Source organism: Amphibalanus amphitrite, unplaced genomic scaffold (assembly GCF_019059575.1).
Source record: "Amphibalanus amphitrite isolate SeventyFive unplaced genomic scaffold, NRLGWU_Aamphi_draft 000340F_arrow, whole genome shotgun sequence".
NCBI classification, from domain to species: Eukaryota; Metazoa; Arthropoda; class Thecostraca; order Balanomorpha; family Balanidae; genus Amphibalanus; species Amphibalanus amphitrite.
The window spans coordinates 152617-176468 of NW_024881835.1; the positions used below are offsets into that span (position 1 = coordinate 152617).

General features: G+C 51.8%; 1 protein-coding gene across 1 annotated transcript; it reads right to left on the reverse strand.

Annotated features, from left to right (window-relative positions):
* LOC122388969 (protein masquerade-like) lies at positions 1-23852 on the reverse strand. The gene is made up of 13 exons (XM_043380569.1): positions 23684-23852; positions 20172-20565; positions 12654-12895; positions 12265-12400; positions 11566-12066; positions 9368-11158; positions 8101-9015; positions 6375-6645; positions 5879-6050; positions 5426-5531; positions 4579-4733; positions 1675-1744; positions 1-1202 (listed from the first exon to the last, which is right to left on the reverse strand). The coding sequence occupies exons 2-13, from the start codon at positions 20350-20352 to the stop codon at positions 1102-1104; spliced, it is 4641 nt and encodes a 1546-aa protein (XP_043236504.1). The 5' UTR covers positions 20353-20565; positions 23684-23852; the 3' UTR covers positions 1-1101.

A 23852-nucleotide genomic window follows, 5' to 3' on the forward strand; every position in this document is an offset into this window, starting at 1 on the left:
CTCTGTTCCGTCATGTATTTGCTCACAGATTCGTATCTGAAGGCGATGAAACAGTACAGCATGCGATACATGAAACGCGGCAATTTACATTAAAAGCGTTGAGCACACTTTACACATTTTTGCGCTTTGTTCAATGTTTTTGAGCCGGCGCTACCTGATAAATAGTTAAATAAATTAGATATCTTGTAACACAGGCGTCGTACAGATCTTAAATATGTATAAATAGCAATTATACTTTAATTACAACGCATTGCGATACAACAACAAAGCCTTTAACAGTATGTACAATTAAAAAAAATTAAACAAGTGAAGGTTGGAAAGAACAAAACTATTTAACGCACAACAATTGACAACAAAGCAGACCGAATATCTCAGCAATAACAAAGAAAATGATACAAATAAGGATAGAAGACAAACGCATATATTCATAAAGTAAAGAAGTATATAGGGTAGCTGTCTTTGGTCAGCTACAGAATAATGCCTTAACTTTAAACTGGCACAGAAGAGCTCTATAGAAACTAGTCATATCACTCCTCCTTAGCATGTGTTCCTGAACAGAAATGCCATCAAAATACTCTTTCATATAAACTAACTAAAACACCCAAAATACTTCATATGAGCATTCAGTTACACTAGCACAGGGTCCTTTAGCTCACAACCGTGAGAAAAAGACCAACTGATCCGTCATCGGCGTCTGAACCGTCGGCGGCTGCCGTCTATAAAATAACACCTCAGGAAAGGTAAAAGGCCCCGTCTTCCCACGTCACTGGCTGGGAGTGGATGACGCCAATCTTGGCGGTTCAGTGGAGCTCTGGACCCACTAACCGCCGCACCAATCACTGGTCATTGTCCTGGGCTGAGCTCAGCCCCATGTCCCGTGATACAAATTCAGTCACTCATTCTATGTGCAAACACACACATAGTCCTTCGAGCAGCATCTGCACTCGCTCCAGAATATTGCCAGTCATTCGCTGGAGGACTCACGTCGTAGTTTTATCAGTCCGCATGACGCAAACCGATCTCTCATTGATACTTGCACGTCACACGCTGTTCACGCTAACATTTCACATAACGTCCGAACAGCCACCGTGTATGCGGTGTTCACCTCAGGCTGTTGACGCTGATGATCTGGTTGATCCAGCCAATGAAAGAAGCCACCTTGACGTAGACGCCAGGAACGTTCTCCCTTCCACAGCCGAATCCTGCGCAGGAACAGACGGAAATGTTGGTCAGCGGATTAGAGACAAGGAGATTAACAGCAAACTATCTCACTAGCATGCCAACACGCTCGGCTAAGCATGTAGGTCAGGCGATCATTTGGGTTTTAGATGTCACGCTCGTAATGACGATAACGATGTTTGCATTTAGAGTTATTTCATGACACCACCGTCTTACATTCGTGCTAGTTGAGAACGCTTTTCAGGTATCAAAAGATTTATTGGCGATACGAGTCCCATCAATATGAGTTTGTATCAGAGCAATTCAACTTTTATGTTTTTTGTTTGCTCATGTCTATCAGATATTCACATAAACAGAGCACAATTACATAACAAAAACAAAACTGTAACTGATGACCACAGACATGGCTGTAGCACTCTATTTCAGGGGATCTAAGCACTACTCTATAATCCGCAGCTGTTGAAGATCGAATTACAATCAACGAATTCAACTTACCCCAGCTGACGATTCCCGATAGTTCGTAATAGCCTTCCACGGAGCAAACGAGAGGTCCTCCGCCGTCACCCTGTGAACCAGAACATGTTCCAGGTGATCAGAAACTAAGCAGAACGATTATTGCAAATAAAACACGAGAAAATGCCTCCTACTTCATCATGGCTAATTACGACTAACCAGTAACCGTGTCCACTCCTTAACCGGCGCTTGGTCGAGCGGTACTTGTGTGGTGAACAGAGCCAATCGCTGGTGAAATACCCCGTCTGGCTGTGTCCGGCCCGGCTCGCGGCAGTTCGGTCGGGTTCTTGCGACATGTCACAGACTCAAACGGTGCTGGTTGGGACATCACTGTACGACTGAGTCATAAATGAGGGGAGGTCGACCCTGAGATAACAGGTCAACGTGCGATGACTCATCCATGGCATACACGGATACGCCGGGTACTTACCTAACGATGCTAATTACGTACTTATGATTTATTACGCAAATTCAAGTGATGATAGACACGTAATGAAGATCGAACCTGCCTTCAAATATAACGAGAGCTACCAGCAAATACAATAAAAGTCGATGTTACGCTTAACCCGCGCACCGACGGGGGTCTGCGCCAACTTAGTACATACCGACGGGGGGGGGGGGGGGGCGGATGACCGCCCCCCCCCCTGAGATCTCGAGAACGAAGCAAGATAGCGACAAGCGGTAAACGGCATCGGATACGCACGGACAAGGTCTACAATTTTTACTAAGGTCATTTTCAGGTCAGGTCAAAGATGACGTCACAGGGGTCGAAAAAGTCAAAATGGCGGCGCTAGATATGGAGAGGGGTTTTCTCGAATAACTTTCGAAGTAGTCAAGATAGGAACAAACTAAGGGCATCATCGTGATCCTCTCGTCAATCCGCATCGAATGATATATATGTTGACCTCGAAAGGTCAAGGTCAAAGGTTGACCTCAGGTCACGTGACCTCGAGGTCATCATGTATATCATTCGATGCGTCTTGACGAGCTGAACACAATGAGACCATCCGCGCGGCTGTATCTTGTTCCTGTAAGGAGTTATTGGCAAAAAACCTTTGGTGACCTTTGATGACGTCACATGACCTTACAGCTGCCCAACAGCAAAACAGACCTCAAGGTAGTGAAGGTTGATCGTATGTGAAGTCATGTATGGTATATGGGGCCATTCCGACCCGTTTTAGTGGTAAAAACAGGGAGTTGATTTTTCCCCCATTGACTTATAATGGGGAGGTCGCGAAATTGACCTGACCTTAGGTCACCGACATCAAAATTCTGAGATATACAAATTGTAGCTACTAATGACCTAATAACATCCTGCGACTTTCAAAGGCCTCCGACATCTACTGTAGCTCTGGCACGGTGACAAAGTTGCAAAAAAGTGACTTGAGGTTGGGTCATTCAAAGTGACCTGGTGACCTGACCTTAACCCGCGCACCGACGGGGGTCTGCGCCAACTTCGCACCGACGGGGGGGGGGCGGATGACCGCCCCCCCCCTGAGATCTCGAGAACGAAGCAAGATAGCGACAAGCGGTAAACGGCATCGGATACGCACGGCCAAGATCTACAATTTTTACTAAGGTTATTTTCAGGTCAGGTCAAAGATGACGTCACAGGGGTCGAAAAAGTCAAAATGGCGGCGCTAGATATGGAGAGAGTTTTTCTCGAATAACTTTCGAATTAGTCAAGATAGGAACAAACTAAGGGCATCATCGTGATCCTCTCGTCAATCCGCATCGAATGATATATATGTTGACCTCGAAAGGTCAAGGTCAAAGGTTGACCTCAGGTCACGTGACCTCGAGGTCATCATGTATATCATTCGATGCGTCTTGACGAGCTGAACACAATGAGACCATCCCCGCGGCTGTATCTTGTTCCTGTACGGAGTTATTGGCAAAAAACCGCTGGTGACCTTTGATGACGTCACATGACCTTACAGCTGCCCAACAGCAAAACAGACCTCAAGGTAGTGAAGGTTGATCGTATATGAAGTCATGTATGGTATATGGGGCCATTCCGACCCGTTTTAGTGGTAAAAACAGGGAGTTGATTTTTCCCCCATTGACTTATAACGGGGAGGTCGCGAAATTGACCTGACCTTAGGTCACCGATATCAAAATTCCGAGATATACAAATTGTAGCTACTAATGACCTAATAATATCCTGTGACTTTCAAAGGCCTCCGACATCTACTGTAGCTCTGGCACGGTGACAAAGTTGCAAAAAAGTGACTTGAGGTTGGGTCATTCAAAGTGACCTGGTGACCTGACCTTAAAAGGTAGGAGGTTAAAACTTGCACACCATGTGTAAAATTGATGAGGTTATAGTCATACCAAATTTCGCGGCGCTACGCGCCGCGGTTTTCCCGCTATTCGCGAAAAACCTCAGGGGGGGCGGATATCCGCCCCCCCCCGTCGGTGCGCGGGTTAAAAGTTAGGAGGTTCAAACTTGCACACCATGTGTAAAATTGATGAGAGAATAGTCATACCAAATTTCGCGGCGCTACGCGCCGCGGTTTTCCCGCTATCCGCGAAAAACCTCAGGGGGGGGGGCGGATATCCGCCCCCCCCCGTCGGTGCGCGGGTTAATATTTTTTTTTTACCATGTTTTTGGTTCTCACTAAAAAACCTTTCTCGTGACACAGTTGCACGTGTCTTCCACTGATGCACGGTCTTACGACGGGGTATTTTTTACGTTATTGCACACTGACATGTGACCTCCGACTGATCTGGCAGGCGTCGTGGCCCAGTTCGCCGTCGATGGATGCATTTACACTTTTTTCAAAGATCTGTCCCTTGCGACTGACCTGACAGGCGTCGTGGCCGAGCTCCCCGCCGGCGGGTTGCATTTACAGTATTTCAGGGACCCTGTGCCCTGTGACTGACCTGGCAGGCGTCGTGGCCGAGCTCGCCGCCGGCGCAGAAGCTGGACGACGGCAGCACGAACACCTTCTCGGTGACCGAGTTGATGCGGCTGATGCAGTCGTCGTCAGCGACAATGGGCAGCTCGGCGGCGCGCACACGCAGCGGGATCGTACCCTCTGCCGGCGGCGGGGGGGGGGGGGGGGAAGTGGTGTGAGACGAGGAACAAATAAACAAATAAAATGAAAGACAGCTAAGATGAAGGGCTGCATGACCGATGGAATGGGCGAAGAAACCAACAAGAGTACGGAAAATATGTGAATGAATGAATGAATGAATGAATGAAAGAATGAATGCATGAATGAATAAATGAATGAATAAATGAATGCATGAATGAATAAATGAATGAATAAATGAATGCATGAATGAATAAATGAATGCATGAATGAATAAATAAATGAATGAATAAATAAATGAATGAATAAATAAATGAATGAATAAATAAATGAATGAATGAATGAATGAATGAATGAATGAATGAATAAATGGATTAATTATAAAAAATTAATGCATTGATTAATGTAATTAATGCATGAATTGTTTAAAAACATTTGAACGAAAACTAAACGAACGAAACAACGAACGAACGAACGAGCGAATGAACGAAAGAATGAATGAACGAATAAATGAAAGAATGAGGAGTGAAGGACGGAAGGAATGAATATTTTCAATTCACTGACAGCTGATGGTAGTGGTAAAAGTTGCAGTTGATATCCTTGCATAACTGAATTTTAATCTCCGGAGCATGGCTATTGCGGTCTTCTTACCTGGTCCCTACATGGGCCCACTCCCATGTAGCCGCGGTACGTACCTTCTCCCATGTAGCCGTATCCGGAGACGGTGCAGCGTCTGCCCGCCTGCTGTTCCACGCCTCGGACGGGCAGGCACACCAGACAGACACCTTCCGTCAGCTCCACCTGAAAAAACAGAATCCCTCAGTCAATTCCACACCTCAGACGGGCGGACAGACCAGACAACCCTCTCTGTCAGCCCAACTTGTGACGGACATGGGCGGAGCTCACACATTGCCCAGTGAACGGAAGAACAAAATGACCGGCTACCCGTCCTACGAACGGGGCCCATATTTTACTTTTCATGTGCGTACATTCCAGGAAAGGGTAGCTGGCACGTAGTGAAGGCATGCCGTGTGAAGGCATGTGAAGGTATGCCGTTTCAATGGCCATCTATTCTATGACTGTAAGTATTGAGTCACCAGGTCGGCTCCACCCGCTATATTCTGGTGTTCCGACACCCAGTGGCTCACCTCTCCGTAGAGCTTCAGCAGGGCGATGTCGTTGTCGAGTGTCTGCGTGTTGTGGTTGTGATGGATATAGGTGGTGGACACGCGCAGAGTCTGCGCTCCCGGAGAGCCCTGCTTCGAGGTCAGGTCGTGGTCGCCCACTCGCACGTAGATGGCGTCTCCGGAGCGGACGATGCTGAAAGCAGAGAGAATGGCAGGAAGGTCAAACATTCTCGCTCAGTAATACGTACCTAAAAGCACATACTGATATTCAAAGCACAACACTTGGCAGCCCCGAGAGCTACTGCTATATGATTTCCAAATCCTTTTGAACGGTAGATCAATAAGATTACCTATTCACTCTCATCCATCACGCTTGTCTCATGCCGCATCATTTAAAGGCAATGTCTGTTTTTGGGATCTACGATAACCGCGTCTGCAATCCGTACTAACTTTGTGATGCATTTAGCAGCCACCGGGTGTGTGCACGCACACTGTGCAGGCTGACGACCGCACTCACTTTGTAATGCAGTGCGCGGCTGTGAGCACCCACTGGGTACCAATCAGGGCTCCGCCGCACAGGTACTGGTTGAGAGAGTTGACCAGGGCTGCGTGCCAGCACCACTCGCCCGGCGCTGCGTCGCTGCCGCCCACCACGCGGGCCTGGCGGGTCAGCGCCGGTCCCTTCACACCACACACGTACTTGTTGCGGGACGGACGCGACGGTGGCGCCACCGCGGTCGGAGCGGCCGCAGAGGGCGCCACAGGGGCCGGCGGAGCAGCCGTGGTCTCTGAGCAGATAAGGGAGGAGAGGGAGCTGTCAGATGGGGTCAGGGAGGAGTTACAGACATCGAATAGAAGATAAATGATGAGAAACTGAAAGTGCTGTCAAACCAAGAGGACGATCACGATCATCAGTCATTTAACCCTCGCATGTGTGCGGCGTTTGCCAGCTTCTAATGTGTAGGGGGGGGGGTCGGTTGGACCCCCCCCCCTTGCCGTTTGGCCCCTGATCGAGCTAGAGCTTCGCGGAAAAAACGAGCGTGTTGCCCGTGACGAGAGGAAGCCGATGATACCCAATTTTAAGGTCCTAGGTCATTGGTTGACCTTCCAGGTCAGGTCAATGACCCAAAGTCGGGAAAATGGGGACCTTTGGTAAATTCCTTTTTAATGACCTCCTTACAAATTATTTATGTTTTTGATGTATTTAGCTTGATACAAATTTTCGGCCACGGGCCTTGATCACATATCAGTTTAAACACAGACACGAAAGACTTTCGTGTCTGTGTTTAAACTGATATGTGATCAAGGCCCGTGGCCGAAAATTTGTATCAAGCTAAATACATCAAAAACATAAATAATTTGTAAGGAGGTCATTAAAAAGGAATTTACCAATCACCTACATGCCTTACATACAAAGAGCACTACAAGAATTAAAATGGGGACCTGTTAGAAAGTCGTAAAGTGTGGCTGCTAAGGGGTTTTTCGGGGTGCTGATCACGAATATCGTGTTAGTTTTGATCACAGATGATGTCTTGAAGCATTTAGACCAGGTCGGGTCAGGTCAGGTCAGGTCAACCAGTAGGCGTCGTGACGGGTATTCGTAGTACGTGTCAACCGCCTCTGACAGCTTCGTAACATGTTACGAAGTCACCAAAACTACTTCGTAAATGTTCAAATGGTTGCTAAATTCGAATTCAGCTCCAAAAACTAGCCTAGAAACATGTAAAACTCGAAAAAGTGACCCGAGGTCACCCGAGGTCACCAAAGGTCAATGACCTGACCTGACCTTCAGGTGACCTTGACACACACGGGAGTAACATCAAATCACATGTTTGAACGTTTGAAACCACGAAAAGCTTGCAAACACGCGGCTAGTGCGAGCCGACATACGCGAAATCGCGATTCCGGCCAAACATGGTCTCGGAAAAGAGGTCACAGGTCAAAGGTCATTTGGGTCAGGGTCATGAAATTTTCAGGGTAGGTGTAAAATTGATCAATGCGAGGGTACTGAAAGTTTCGTCACGATCGGCCGCTTTTTACGCGAGATATTCGCGAAAAACCATGGGGGGGGTCCATCCGACCCCCCCCCCCCCTACACATGCGAGGGTTAAAGACCTAAAAGGACCTCCTTAGGCACTCGTCAAACGATGAAGCTTTGTCTGCGACACACGAAGTGAAGTTTCATTCAGTAGGCTCTTTGAAATGGTGAGCAATGAAAATCCGTCTGGTCATCGTTCGCTCACCTGGCTGGTAAGCCACCGCCGGCTGTCTGTATTTGACGCCGCCCGACGCCGGGCCCGGCTGCTGGTAGCTGTCTCCGCCGCCAGGTGGCAGGCCGGTGGCCGGCTGGGACCCGGAGGTCGCCGCGGGGTTGTACCGGTCACCGCCAGGGGTCGGGCTGGTCGGCCGGTACGGAGACGAGGGCGGGTCGCCGGCCGGTCCGTACGGGAAGTCCGGCGAGACGGTGCTGTCTGGTCCGTACCCCTCAGCCGAGAGAGAGGAGGCGGCCACGCCCTGGTCCGGGTACCCGGCCTCGCCAGGGTACCCCGACTGAGCTGGGTACGAGGCCTGGTCAGGGTACGCTGACTGCTCGGAGTATCCGGTCTGCTCAGAGTACCCAGTGGTCTCCTGGTATCCGTTGGCTCCCTGATAGCCTGCCTGCCCGGTGTATCCGTTTTGCTCAGCGTACTCGGTCTGAGCTGGGTACCCGGTTTGGTCAGTATATCCGGACTGACCCGAATAGCCCGCTTGCTCCTGGTATCCAGTCTGGACTCCCGTCCCCTGGTTGTAGTCGACCTTCTCCTGGTACCCCTGCTGCGTGGGGTACTGCTCCTGGCCCGGGTACCCCTGCTGCCCGTTGTACCCTGGTTGGTTCAGGTACCCCTGCTGGCTGGCGTACCCTGTCTGATCGGTGTACCCTGGCTGCTCCGGGTACCCCTGCTGGTACTCGGGGCGGTACCCGGCTGTACCGGTCGGCTCGGGGTACTGCTGGTACCCGGGCTCGCCGGTCTGGTAGCCCTGGTACGGTGGGTACGCTCCGGCCGCCGAGGGCCGCGGTCGGTTCAGCAGGTCCCAGTGCCGGCGGATGGACGACTTTTTGGCGCAGCAGCGCTCAGAGGTGGTGACGCACTGGAAAATGTCCGTCATCTCCGCTCCGCCTGAGGAGAGGGAGAGAGGGCCGGAGTCAGCTGAGGGACAGGTGGAAAGGCTGCCGTAACTATCGTCTATCGATAAAATATCATTTTCGACACTAAGAGTCGTCTGAGACAGTACAGAATACACACCGCAGTCGATGGCTACCGGATATTTCAACTAGTTTCTGTCATCAATTCGCACATGTAAAATTCACTCAAACACTTTTGAAAGCGATTGGTACAACAGATCGTCAACGTCTGTTCCACAATTTGCCATGAACCTAACTCCCCTCTTTCACTGACAACCATCCCCAGCGCTCACTATGTAGTGCAGACTGCAGACGTTACATTGCAATGAGCAGTCTGTGGGACTTACCGAAGCAGGTGAATGAGAGCAGCGGCGAGATGCAGGTATCCGGGCAGGGCAGTCGCGGGTCCTCCGGCTCCGGTGCCGCGGTGGTGGTGGGCCGCGGGCGGATCGGAGGCGGGGGCCGCCGGACCGGGCCCGACGGGCGGTACGGGGGCGGCGCCGGCCGGCTGGGCCGCTGCGCAGGACTGCCGCCCAGCAGGGCAGGCAGCACCGCCTGCATCAGACCACCACCGCTGCCGCCGCCGCCGCCTCCGCTCAGAAGAGAGGCCGCCAGCGGCACCAGAGCACTAGCCGAGCCTCCGCCGCCGCCGCCGCCGCCCCCACCGCCGAGGAGGGACGCGGCCAGCGGCGCCAGCGATCCGAGCAGACCCCCGCCGCTACCCCCTCCCCCTCCGCCGCCTCCGGAGGAGAGTGCCTGTCCGAGCAGGGTGCTGAGGGAGGACGACGGCGCTCCGCCGCCGCCGCCGCCGCCGCCGCCGCCGCCGCCCACCTCCGGCTTCTTGGCCAGCTGGCTGTCGGCGGCGCCGCAGCAGAAGTGCGCCTTAGGACAGACTGGCAGCTGCGGCAGGGGCAGAGCGGGCGGGCGGCACAGCGAGAGCAGCTCCGAGGGCAGACAGGTGCCCGGACAGTCGCCTTGTCCCTCAGAGGGAGCCGGCGGAGCGGTGGAAGCCGGAGAGGTCGGAGTCGGGACGGAGGGAGACGCTTCAGACTGCTGTGTCGGCTCCTCTGATGGTCCCTGGGACTCCTCCGCTGACCCCTGTGCTGGTGGTGGCAAGTTGAACCCGGGGGCGGAGACGCCATTGGTAGGTACTTCCTCTGACTGGCTCTCAGCTCCGCCAGCGAATGGTGAATTTACGGATTCGTTTTGAAGCTCGTTTGGATAAGCATTACCCTCATCTTTCACATCCTCCACTTGTTCCGGCGCTGGTCTCAAATTGTCTCCATTTGGCTTCGAGAGCTGTCCACCCTGGGGCCTACCGAACACACTGGACGAGCCTGAGTAGGACACTTTGCGGTTCGGAAGCACCGCTGGTGTTTGGTTGGGCTCGGAGTTTGCGGGGTTCGGTGGCAGACCAGTATCAGGTCCGTACTCTCCGCCACTGCCTGGTCGGTAGCTCTGTTCGTAGTCAGGCCTGTACTCCGAGCTTTCTGAGCCATCCGCTGGGCTGAGGTCTTCATTATTTCCAGGATAGTATTCCGGACGATATTCTGTTTCATAATCTGGACTATTGTCTGGCTGATAGTCTGGGCGATATCCCTGACCGAAGCCAGGCCTGTTTTCTGGGCTGTACTCTGGGCGATAACCTTGGCCATAACTCTGTTCGTACTGTTCGCCTTCCTGATTGATCAGCCCGCCCGGTCCCGATGGCCCCTCGGTCTCCTCCGTGGGCTGATCAGTGGCCGCAGGGGGCAGAACAGAAGGTCCAGGGGTCGACTGTGCGGAGGGCTCAGGTGACGGCAGGGTAGGCCGGGCGGCGGGTGGGGCTGTCTCCGCCGGCTCCGTCACCGGCACTGCTGGTCTGACGGGCTCAGTAACTGGTGTAGCCGGCTCAGTAGCTGACGCATTTGTGGCGCCAGCCGGCCTGTCTGGCTCGCCGGTCGAGCCCGCGGGCCGGACCGGTCGAGGTGTTGTCGGCTCCGGCTCCGGCCGCCGCTGGGGTCGGTTTCGCAGACAGCAGCGACCGCCGTTGCTGCAGCGAACCCTGCGGTCGATCCTTTCGCAGAAGAACGAGAACAGACCGGTGATGCACTCGCCGTCACAGACGTTTTTGTCGGTCGTGGAGACTGTGGGCCGATCTGAAACATACATACATACGAGAATTCTAACTTGGCACCGGAACTAGAATCTGTGACGATTGTGACGATTGGGAAACTCGCATGAAAACAAACCGGACTGTTACTTCAGTAACCGTACTTAATTCGCCTAAACTTTACTTAGAATCAAATAAGTTTTACCGTGCCAGTAGAGCTTTTAGATAAACCGGCGCCTGCCAGTGCACAATTTACTGACCTTTTCCATTCCATTGTTATGGCATTTTTAATCACTATTAATGCATTTTTACGAGCGATAGACACTTAGCGACAAGTGATATTCATCATCAGGCAGCACTTGACTACTTCTTTTTATAGCATTAATCACTATCTCTGTCCTATTCCATGCTCAATGCATACAGTCGTTCTAGCAGAGACTAATTAGCACTCACCAGAGAGACGGCCGGGGTTCGCAGGACGCGCAGACGGAGACGGAGACGGAGACGGAGACGGAGACGGAGACGGCGGCTGGGTAGCCTCCGGTCTCTTCTCCGGCTGTGTCTCCTGCGGTTTCTGCTCAGAGTCAGACACCCGCTCGGCCGGCGGGGATGGGCTAACGGGCCTGACCGGTTCCGTCTTCGGTCGAGAATTATCCGGAGTTGTTTTCCGCTGCTCTTCTGCCTTATCAGCTATCGTTTCTGGTTGCGGTGCTGACTGCTCGGGCTTCTGCTGCTCTCGCGGTGGTTTGGTGGGCTGTTCCGCCTGCTCAGGCTGGGGGCTGGGTGTTGTCTTCTTGTCCAGCAGCACAAACTCGGGTGGCGGGGAGGGCTCGGAGTCGAACAGGTCAGCGGGCACACAGCAGCGCTGGTCCTCGGCACAGGCGCCCGGGATGTCGAGCGCCGCCTCGCAGTGGTGTGCGATACGAAACGCCACGCACACGCCCGGACAGGCGACTGGAGCGAGAGAAGAAGAGGAGGATTGGTCAGAGGAAGGACAATGCAGCGCTATAAAAACAGTTCCGTAGAGGTATGGCTCTGTCTTGTAACTTGCAAGTTCACGTAATAAGAGCTTATGGACATTTAAAATAAAAGTTTCATATGAACGTCGATGTAACTAGATTATAGTTTTTATCCAGATACTCTTTAACTTACTTCGTTTAGCCTGAGCTATTCTACGCGGTGGCGCTTTCCGAAGGAGTGGAAGCTGAGCAGTGTCCACCTTCTCGGCAGCCTCAGGCGCCGCTGTGCTGGGCGGACTGGTAGTCGTACTTGGAGCTGCAGTTGTGGTCTGGAATATCGTGCTTAATTAGCGTTGCGGACGTATGCGGAGAAACTTGACAACAGTGATAATGGAGCACTGCCAACTCACATGCATCGCTATTTCTTTTAAGTTCGAAAAAAAACGACAAAAGTAATACCTGATACATATAAATAAATTAAATACTTATGTTTGAATTAATAAGAAAAGAAAGTGAAAACTTTATCCACTGCCCCCTGCCGGCCCCGTGTCTATGGCGGCAAGGCTCTCAGTCTTCGCTCACCGGCGCTGGCCGTGTGGTCGGTGCTACTGTCGTGGTCGTCGTCTGCAGTCTCTGAGGCCCTGGCGGCGGCGGGGCGCCCGGTCTCAGCGGGCCGGGGCCGGGGCCGGCGCAGCAGCGCATCGCTGGCCGGGGGCAGGAGTGACCCTCGAGCACCCGGTCACACATGAGAGCCGCCAGCGCGTGGTAGCAGCGGCCCGGGCAGTCGCCCCCCGCCGAGGAGCGGGTCAACGAGCTGAACAGGTCTGGGGACGAGCGGGATACATCAGAACACAGCAGGACACATCAGAGCACTGACAGACACATCAGAGCACAGAAACATCACATTACAGCCGCAAACATGAGAGCACCACATCAGAACACAGACGGACACATCATGTAACACACACATATTTTGCTCAGCTCACAGCTTGGACTGGAAAGCTCAGCTCACAGACGGATAGTTGCATAAGCTAAATCAAGCTGATCAGCGAGCTGATGACAGCGGCGTATTTAGAAAATCGCGAAGGGGGGGGCCAAGGGTTTGGAGGGCGCCACCTCACCCAAGGAGGGCGCCATACGGTCGCGAGATAAAAAATCGCTCAGTGGGGGTGGGGGGGTTGGGAGGCGTTTTTTACCATGCCACCAGTTTTTTTTGCGTAACCTCGTATAGGTCGTGCTGCATTGATTTTGCATCGTGTGTATTCTTTATACTCCAGGTCACAAAAGGTCAAGTGTTCTTGAAATGCTGCGCCGAAGGCGCGCGAAATTTGTGAAAACAACCTTTTCCTCCGCTTTTTAGGCACGCCTTTTATACGATCACTGTTCAAAGCTCCTCTCGCTCTTTTACCAAATTTGAAGGTGTAAAAAATACCTAAGGTTTGGTCGGGCTGCTGCCACACAAACTGTACAGAAAGCTTGGCTCATGGGTGTCGATGTATAAAAGTTTATTGGCGGTGGCATATCTACGCACCAGATCACCGTATCGGATTGATACCGGAGCGCGAGATGCGTAAACATCATCCAAATTACCTCAGACCAGCCTTCATATAGCCTTCTCACAGATGCATGCATACAGTGTACCCACATAACCAGTTTCAATCACCGAAACTTCAGATGCCTGCTGTTGCGCCCGAACCTGTTGACAATACTTAATCGTAATCCATATAGATGCCATGATGCACGTAAAGTAGGATCAATCCGTTAAGACCAAAGACGTGTTTTATGCATCGTAGAGCGTAGATAGTTTTGGTAGGTATAGATACTTCTTTCATTGTGCTGAATGCACGTTCATTTGTGACAGTTTTCACAGGCAAGACATCAACTATGTGCAATAGAACGACTAAGTTGAAAAACATGCCAAAGGAGTAAATAAATGATAGGAGGGCAGCGATCAACGGATGTTGCCAATAGGTAGAAGGGCTGCGATCCACAGGAGGGCACTAATAGGTAGAAGAGCCCCGATCAACATCCCGAGTTTCGACAGTAGGGCACCGATAGGTAGGAAGTTGGCGAGCAGCAGGAGGGCGCCAATGGATAGAAGGGCAGCGATCAACAGGAGGGCACCAATAGGTAGGAGGGCGCCGATCAACAATCAACAGGAGGGCGCCACCAGGTAAGAGGGTGGCGAGGAACAGGAGAGCACCAATAGGAGGGTGGCGATCAACAAGAGGTCGCCAATAGGTGGGAGGGCGGTCATCAACTGGAAGTCGCCAATGAGCGGAAGGGTGACGATTAAAATGGGGGTGGCAATGCCAATGGTGAGGAGGGCGCCTTTGCTCAAGAGGATGACACGAACAGGAGGGCGTCTGTGTGGAGGGCGCTGGTCAACAGGAAGGTGCCAGTGGATAGGAGGGCGGTGATCAACAGGAGGGTGCCAGTGGTTAGGAGGGCGGCGATCTACACGAGGGCGCCAATAGGAGAAGGGCCCCGATTAACATTCAACAGGAAGGACTAGGGAACCAATAGGTAGGAGGGCGGCACTGAACAAGAGGGTGCCAAAAGGGAGAAAGGCGGCCTTCAAAATTTCACATGAGGGCTCAATAGGTAGGAGAGCGCCAATAATTATGAGGAGCCGATCAGCAGAAGGGCGGCAATGTGTAGCAGGGTGGCGACCTACAGGAGGGCGCCTTCGGGTGAGAGGGCGCTTATTTACAGGACAGCGGCTTACATAGGCGACCACCGTTACGCTTAGAGAGCTACAGCCTACAAATGTGGTTGGAGGGCGCCCGAGGGAGCCCTCCAACCGTATTTGGAGGGCGTATTTGGAATGGGCGTCCTCCGAGGGCGCCCTCCATCCGTATTTTCCCTGTAAACACATTCGCGATTGGAGGGCGCCCTTCAGTCGCGATTGTTTTTCGATTCGATTATATCACAATTGCATTTGCGATTGGAGGGCGCCTTCGGCGCCCTCCAATCGCAAAGGGCGCCTTCGGCGCCCAAGGGGGGGGGGCCATGGCCCAGTGGCCCCCCCCCTGCCTACGCCCCTGGCTGATGATAATTAATATCACATTCCATAGGCTTCGTACCACATTTTCGATTGTCCAAAATTTCGATTCGATGTTACTCAGTTCCCGTTGCATTTTCTCAGGCCTCAGCATCGTTTCGTAAATCCCATCGGTCTGATTCGGGAGCGGAACGTCTGAGACCTGAGAGCTCGACACCTGTGGAACATTTTTTTTTTCTTCTTCCCTCGTCCCAGTGACCAACTAAAGCACCATGGAGCTGAAAGAAATGCCTTGACCCATCTATTTCGGCTGCCTTGCCAAGGCCGCTCCCGAGTCGGGAGGCCAATGACCCGCGCCGGAGCCGCCGCTCCCGGCTGATGACGTCACAATCAGCTGACGGCCCCTCCAGACACGGGGGATGCGCTCGGCGGCTGTTGTCCTAATTCCGCGGACCATGGGGACCGGTGGCATACCGATGGTCCTCCGTCTCCGGCGCATAACTGACATTCCTCGCTGCCTGCGTCCGGCCCGTGGCCGCTGGTGAGTAAAAAACAGCCGTGCGCCGTGCGGCGAACCAGCGCACGGAAGGGACAAAAATAGCGACGAGATGGCAGGACGAGTCGGTGGTTCTCTCGCAACATATCTACCATATGAGAATACCAGGGCCTTGACCCAAATGCAGTTCCTGTATTTCATCATAATAAACGTATGTTAACCCTCGCCCGCACATGCCATTTTCCCATCCTAGAACGCACATGGGGGGGGGTGGTTGCCACCCCCCCCCCCCGCGCCATTTCGTTCCTGTTGGAGATAGAGCTTAGCAGTAAAGACCAAAAAGATTCTTTGGGAAGAGACGAATCCAATGATACCCAGTTTTACCTTCTCAGGTCAGTCATTGACCTTCCAGGTCAGGTCAAACTAAAAAATGTTGCTGTTTTGGGTCACCGTTGGATATCAAGTGCGCTGCTTATCAAATACCGATGACGATGCTGTTTTCTGGTGCCAAGCCAGCTAGAACCTCTTTGTCACACTATCCGACCAGAATTTTGCTGCTGAGGTCATTTCAGGTCAAGTTAGGTCAAGGTCAATTATATGTGTTTGTATGTCTGTGTGTGTCTGTGTGTATACTGATGTGTGCACCGATTGTTTTTGGGTCCATATCACATGAAATCATGATCTGAGAAGCTTTTACCAAAAATGCAGTCAAAAAACTTCACAAAAAGTAAATTCCGCTTGCCTAAAACGCAATTATCTTAGATGACCTAGGTTGACCTTGACCCTGACCTTGACCCCTGTACATCGTCGAACAACATGTTCCATGATAGGTGGGAGGTAAGACTGGCAAAAAAGGCCGAAATCAGGGTGTCAAAAGCTCACAAGGCCCATGGCAAACGCAAGATGTTGAGAATTGGCCATTTGGGTCATGACATGACCTGAAAAACAAGGTCATATCTCCGAAACCAAAAATCACAGAAACTTGAAATTTTCAGTGGACATCAAGAAAGAATAGATGAGCAGCTATACGAAAAATCAGCTTTCTAGCTCTAAAAATGTTGAGTGCAGAGCAGAAAGACTGCCTGGGGGGGGGGTGGCAACCACCCCCCCCCCATGTGCGGGCGAGGGTTAAGTGACGAAGTGTCGCCGGAGTACAGAATCACGCCTTTAATCAGTGCGCCGTTGGTGGATGTTCAACTCTTTTGCAATGGAAATTTGCACATTTTTAGCTCTCACACAATAACTGAAATTGCGAGATGCGAGCATGAGCCGGCAACCGGACATCCGGCTGCTGCAATGGCCCATCCCCAGCAGTGTTGTAACCACTCCCCGGTCACGGATGGAAAAGTGGGGCTCACCCCACCCATGGCCGGTGCAGTTTCGTCACCGGCCACAGAACTTGTGTTGGTGGTCGAGGATCGGTCACCAGAGACGGATGTTACGCCGTCCGTCGGCAGCCAGTTCTATGATGCATCACCGCAGGATCCCGAGTGACCCAGTCTCTGCCCCACCGCCTGACTCACTGACTCACTGACTCATTGACTCAGTGACTCCGTGACTCAGGATCTCACACTGCCCGCGTGTGACCCCGCCTGCTGTGTGACCCCGCCGAGGTCAGAGGTCACGTCCGCCGTCACTGGGTCACCATATGGTGTGGTCAGAGGCGGCGCCGGCCGGCTGGCGTCTCCTCTCAGCGCGGCGCCCACCGAACCCAGCTGCCTGATTGGCTAACGCGCGCCGAGGAATGTGGCATGCACCGTACGAGGCGCGTGGCCCGTGGGCCGGAGGTAGGAGGCTGCACCGGGACGCCGACACGGGACCGCCGGAGATGGGGCGATCGTGAGCTGACGGAGTCCTGCATTACTCGGCGCTCAATTATTAGACAAGTTGTTTGCACGAAAATTGTCAATGCTCCATTTAGATATGAATAAACTGAAAAAAAAATAAAAAAATACAAGAAAGAACCGATAAACACAAAATAATTACAAAATTAGGGTTTTGTAGAGAGTCCAGAATCAACTGCTTCTCGCGATCCGGTCGTTCAACTCTCATTGGCAGCTGGAGTAGGAGCTCACGGCACACGGCTTGGGTGCTTCTTAACCCGGCAGTTGCTGGGGTATTTCGCCACCCACCGTTTGCTGGGGGGGGGGGGCGTTAAACGCCCCCAGCCGATAACTCGAGAACCAATAGGCGCAGCGAAACGCACGAGGCGGCAAACGAAAGAGCGCGACGAGACGCTTCAGATGAGTACTTTAAAGTTGAATTTTGAGGTCACAGGTCGGGTCAAGGTCAGGTCAAACACCTGAAATCGGGCTTTCAGTAGCATGGACTTCAGGACTTCGCAATGGGCGCCTCTCGCCATAAACTCTGTCAAAACGGTGCACAATCCACCCTATAAGGCCTACAAGAGTGTCAGCTCCATATAGGGGTCAGTCAAACATAGGTCAGGGTCAAGGTCAGGTCAACCGGGTAGGCACATATCCCCGATAATCAAAACTGATATTCGCAGCCTGTGACACATGTTTTATAGGTAATTTGGGGCGTAGAACACGATGGTGACATTCATTTTATCATATGTGTACGTGTTTGGCTCAAAAACTTCAATTTAAGAAATTCATGTATCATGGTCGTGAAGTAGTCACGAAAAATTGCCAAGATTCAGTTCAAGATTTTGGAAAATGCGGAACGATAATCAATAATCGAAGATAGCCATTTGATTGTTCATGGTATTGGCAGTCTAATGGCGTTTACGGCATGTCTGTATGTCTATTCTGTGATTTTATATGATTTTTTGAACATATGCCGTTTTTGGTCGAAAACTCAGAAATCATGACGTCACTAAAACCTCGATATCTCAAAAATTTTCCGACCGATTTTTTTGAAACTTTGTCACAATAAACTTCAATCAATTTCCTACAGGTACACAAAATTTGGCGCGCCTGCGGCGCGCCGTTTTTATGCTATGGCCCGGCGAAAAAAGTGGGGGCGTTTAACGCCCCCCCCCCCCCAGCAACTCGCGGGTTAAGAGTCGGACGGCTCTCGGTGTGGTGAATACTCCTGCGGTGCGTGTGGGTTTTCCTCGGCTTATTACGGGTTACACGGGTTTGCGTGCCGGCGCGTTCGGCGGCGCCGCTCCACTTCCCACGCGACTCCGCGGGGCGCCGTGACGTGACGCTGTAACGTGACGCGACGTGACGTGACGGCGCCGAGTGTGGGACCGCCGGACGGATCGGGTGACGGCCGGCCGGCGCGGTGTTTAGGGTTCGGCATGGGCGGGTGGCTGGCACCCTTTGGCGGCCCGGTGGGAGCAGGGAGACAGGCACCCGACTGACTGTTACTGGAGCGAGCAGCCGCCGTCTGTCCAGTGCACGAACCAAAGCGGAAGGCAGCTTTTTGCTCACGTGCGAGCCGGGACGATAAATGACCACCCACATAAGCATAAGTGTCACAACTAGACTAGCGACAGCCGTCTGGGAATGTGCAGACAATCGCGATTGATAACTCCTGCCACCACACAGAGTCACGGACCAGTATTGTGCTCACACCTACTCGTACAGACCGGGGTTGAGCAGCCCCAAGAGCGAGAGCCGCTGTGAGTTCTAGGACCGGCCGAGTGGCGACTGCGTGCCACTGAACAGACGGCAGCCCACAACCGCTGTGCTCGGAGTGATCCTGCCGATGACCGTGTGTCGGTATAGCTGCGGGAGCGCGGTGACAATATGCCTCTCCACAGGACCGGGACAGCAGCAGCTCACTGCCACTGTGCACCAGCGGAGACCGTGTGTCGGTGGCTGCTGTGGTGTATACTAGCGGTGACAATATTCCTCTGTATGTACAGGACCGGGACAACAGCAGCTCACTGCCGCTGTGTGTACTGGCGGAGACCGTGTGTCGGTGGCCGCGGCCGCGCCGGCTGCGCGCTGCGGTCGCACGACAGCTGGCCCCCACCGTTACCGACACCAGCAGACGCGTTCGTTAGCATATTGTTGTCGGCGAGTGTGTGGGCACGTGACTTCGTCCCTGTGACGGATGTTTCCGGTGGTATTCGATTCAGAAAACCGCGACAGGAGCGCGGCACGGAGACGGGCTGCTGCTAACGGTTCGTGGGTTAGTGTGCTGGTCCGCATTAAAGTTCTTTCCTTTCATATGCGCCGTTGAAGTCTCCAGCACCGACGAGTAGCGCTGCTTAATGCTTATGTAACGATTTAAAGTTTTACGAAACTCTGACTTATTTTTTTTCTTGAAGCTTCCCTATACAGTCATAGGTAATCCAAAGACTAGACACATTTTCGGGATCAAGGAGTGCGACTATCACAAGGTGTTTTATGGTCAATGCTGCCGAATCACTCACGCCATAAACTATTGCATTTCTTTAAACAATCGGTACATTTTCTCACAAAATGAAAGACATACGAAGCATGAACACATTACTTAGCTCTGTTTCATTAATTACCGAGCCCGGAAGAGTTTTAGACCGGGAGTGTTTCATTTGACTACTTCCTAGTGAATTGGATAGTAGGATTATCAAAATAGTCACACGATGCCCACTTTTACCCCTCCGTCATCTAAAAATGGACCCAGCCTCCGCCCCTGGACTCACCTCCGATGAGTCCTGCAGTGCTGGGTGGCGGTCGGGGCGGGACCCCCGATCCGCCGTCCCTCCTGGGTACGTCTCCGGCAGATACCTCACCCAGTTTCGCCGGGTCATTGGTGCTCACAGCCGAGACTGACAGGCTCAATGTCAGACAGAGGCAGATCGCCAGCCGGCGGCAGGGCGCCATCCTGTGACCTGAACCTGGGAGCGCCCGGGGCGCTGCCGGTCACACCAGGTCGGCAGGTCAGAACGTGGGCCTGCTCTTCCCAGACTTCTGGTATGTCTTCTGGTGCAAACAACTACAAATTCACTCTTTCCTTGTAGAGTGAAAAACAAATTTAAGGTTCTTCAGCTCGTTATTAATTGGGAGTTTCTGCTATACGTTTTGCTGATACAAAGCCTGAAAAGAAAATAAACTGATCAACAAAAGATCGCCTCATGAAGAGATAACTAAAATCATGCATTGATTGAAATATTCCTGCAGTTTTTCTCCCGCTGCTAAAATATATCTCATTTTGTACCGATAATTACGGAGCGAGCGAAGCGAGCGGAGTCTTACGTAGAATAACGGAAATTTCTGAGTATGAGCGGCCGGCCGGCCGGCCGGCCGTGCGGACGCTTTTGCGAGGCTTATATCTCAGCAACCACTTGACCGATTTGCACGGGTGGAGAATGTTTGAAAAAATTACCCCGGCCGGCGACTGAAAGTCAGAAAGACGATGATGCTCAAATATTTGTCAACGGTTATCAACAAACCCCTATTCTGTGGCATAGAATAATGGATGTCTGCTGTTTGTACGTTTTTAGGGAAAACTGCTGCACGCAGGTGCGGAAGATTTCGTAATTGTAACAACAATTTTGCAACACGCCTTAAAATTTCGGACGCATGTCACCTAGTGCTAGGTCAGGTCATCAGGTCAAATTTGCTGGATGATCGTGCTAAAAATGTCATCATGCCCTTTGCAAAGCTTATTCCGTGGAAGTTGCAACCTTCCCACACAAAACAAAATGTCAAATTTGACCGTTTTGACCCTCTTATTGATTTGAGCTCGCGCCTGAAATATTATTCGCGACCGAGCCTTAAACGAGTAATCGAATGTTTTGTTTGCAGTGTTTAAGCTCCGTTATGTTCATGAACTGTGAGAAAAGTTGTCGGAGAACGCTAAAATCAGAGAAATTTGGCTTTTGATGATCTATGGGGATTTTATTATTGAGCTTGCCTAAAACATGACCAGATTTCTCTGATCACGTTTCTCTGATCACGTTTGTCGCTCTTTCAAACGTCGTTCCGCTTCTCGCCTCGTAGCCCAGTAGCCGAGTTAGAAGGAGCGTGAAAAGCCCACCTCTCGACTCAACGTGTTACGATAAGGCCACCACCCTGGCGCGGTTTAAGTTGGGGGAGCCTTGAGCCCCAGCAGCTCGTCCTTCTATCTCACTGATATCACCTTCGTCCTGTCTTGTGATGTTATTACAGTGCCATCTTACGATAACGGCCCTTAAATATGACTTAGGTACTTCTGTTTGATGAAACATGTCGGGCTCCGCGATGAAAAGACTTAAAAACATAGAAGCTCCAAAATGAAAATAAAGTAAATTTTCAAGAACTTTTCAAGGTAGATAAGAATAATGAGAGACGCTTTTATAGATGGCAGTTTTTTTCGTATGGAGACAGCTTTTAGGATTTACAAAAGTGGAAAAAGTTACCCCGGCCGCGCCGGGGTCGGCTGAAAGTTACCCCGGCCACGGCCGGGGTGGCCGGGGCATGTTCTCCACCCATGCCGATTTGCATGCGGTAATTTTTGTAGGGTAGCTTCATTCCTTCTACCAAGTATTGGACTATTCCCGATGCATGTGGGTGACCCCTTATGCACGTGCCACGTGCAAGACGAAGAGGTGTCAGTTTTGCAATTGTTGCAATATCTCGGTAACTACTGGGCCGATTGCGCTCAAAGTTGGCATATAGGTAGGCACCCACTAGGCACTGCATATCCATGTGCCAGAGTTGGGGTGCTGCTGCACGTGCGCACGTGCAGGGGTCGTTTCCAGATCTCGAGAACGGCTCGACCGATTGCGCTCAAATTTGGTACACAGTTAGGGACCGGTTAGTAGGGTGCCGTGCACAAGTCAGTTATGACCCATTTTGCACGTGCGCACGTGCAGGGTGCCGCTTCCAGATCTCGAGAACGGCTGGGCCGATTGTGCCCAAATTTGGCACATCGCTAGAGACCGGTTAGTAGAGTGCCGTGCACAACTCAGTTGGAGGTACCCCCTCGAAATTCCGCACGTGCAAGGCCCACCCTCTCGCTCGCTCCGTTAGTCGCCCCAAAAGGCGTTATACTGGTGTTTATAGCGACAATGCTCAATATGGCCAAAATGCACTACAGCATACAGCCAAAAAATACCTCGCTGACAAGAAACAATTTGATTACGGAGCGAGCGAAGCGAGCGTAGTCTTTCCTTAGATTAACGGAAATTTCTGAGTATGAGCGGCCGGCCGGCCGGCCGTGGTCACGCTTTTGCGAGGCTTATATCTCAGCAACCACTTGACCGATTTACACGCGGTAATTTTGTAGGGTAGCTTCATTCCTTCTACCAAGTATTGGACTATTCCCGATGCATGTGGGTGACCCCTTATGCACGTGCCACGTGCAAAACGAAGAGGTGTCACTTTTGTAATTGTTGCAATATCTCGGTAACTACTTGGCCGATTGCGCTGAAAGTTGGCATGTAGGTAGGCACCCACTAGGCACTGCATATACATGTGCCAGAGTTGGGGTGCTGCTGCACGTGCGCACGTGCAGGGGTCGTTTCCAGATCTCGAGAACGGCTGGACCGATTGCGCTCAAATTTGGTACACGGTTAGGGACCGGTTAGTAGGGTGCCGTGCACAAGTCAGTTGGGACCCATTTTGCACGTGCGCACGTGCAGGGTGCCGCTTCCAGATCTCGAGAACGGCTGGGCCGATTGTGCCCAAATTTGGCACATCGCTAGAGACCAGTTAGTAGGGTGCCGTGCACAAGTCAGTTGGAGGTACCCCCTCGCAATTTCGCACGTGCAAGGCCCACCCTCTCGCTCGCTCCGTTAGTCGCCCCAAAAGGCGTTATACTGGTAAGTTATACCATTTATTGAATTGTGACAATTGCTAGATTTGCAAAAAAGAGTTACGCACACATATGTAGTTTTACTGGAGTGCAGTTTTTATTGCTCCTCTCCCAGGAACATTGACTTCAGACAATGTCCGTTAACTGTTGATAATGCCAAGACCGCAATAATGAAAATGTTTCTTTTTTGCAAATAATAAAAGCGTTGGAGGTTTATAAATATAAAGGCACACTTTAGGTAAATGTAGATAGTTTCTATCATTCCGACTTCCGTTATGGTTTTCAGAGCTCAGTTGTAGATTAAGTGTATAGGTTAAGCTCACTTGTCAATTCATTTAGCTTATAAGGCGGAATCAAGCGTGCATATTTCAATTTGTGATAAAGTTCAACCAGCCTGACGCCATTTGTTCCACTTACCTATTCTAAATAGTTGTCACGGTTTTAGACACTCCGAACGCAGAAGGTCCGCAGTCGCACTCAGCCCCGTGTATAAGCGCGCTACCACTGCCACTGTCACCTCAGCACGTGAGTCTCTGCTGTGCCTCCCTGCAGCCGCCGCCCGGTCAGTGCGCTGCTGTCTCGGCGG

Excerpts from the sequence above, each read along its gene's own strand:
- LOC122388969 (XM_043380569.1), bottom strand. The coding sequence starts at position 20,352 with ATGGCGCCCTGCCGCCGGCTGGCGATCTGCCTCTGTCTGACATTGAGC. Across the intron at positions 1,745-4,578 it reads TCGGCCACGACGCCTGCCAG|GGTGACGGCGGAGGACCTCT; the intron begins GTCAGTCACAGG and ends TCTGGTTCACAG. Across the intron at positions 1,203-1,674 it reads ATCGGGAATCGTCAGCTGGG|GATTCGGCTGTGGAAGGGAG; the intron begins GTAAGTTGAATT and ends GTTCCTGCGCAG.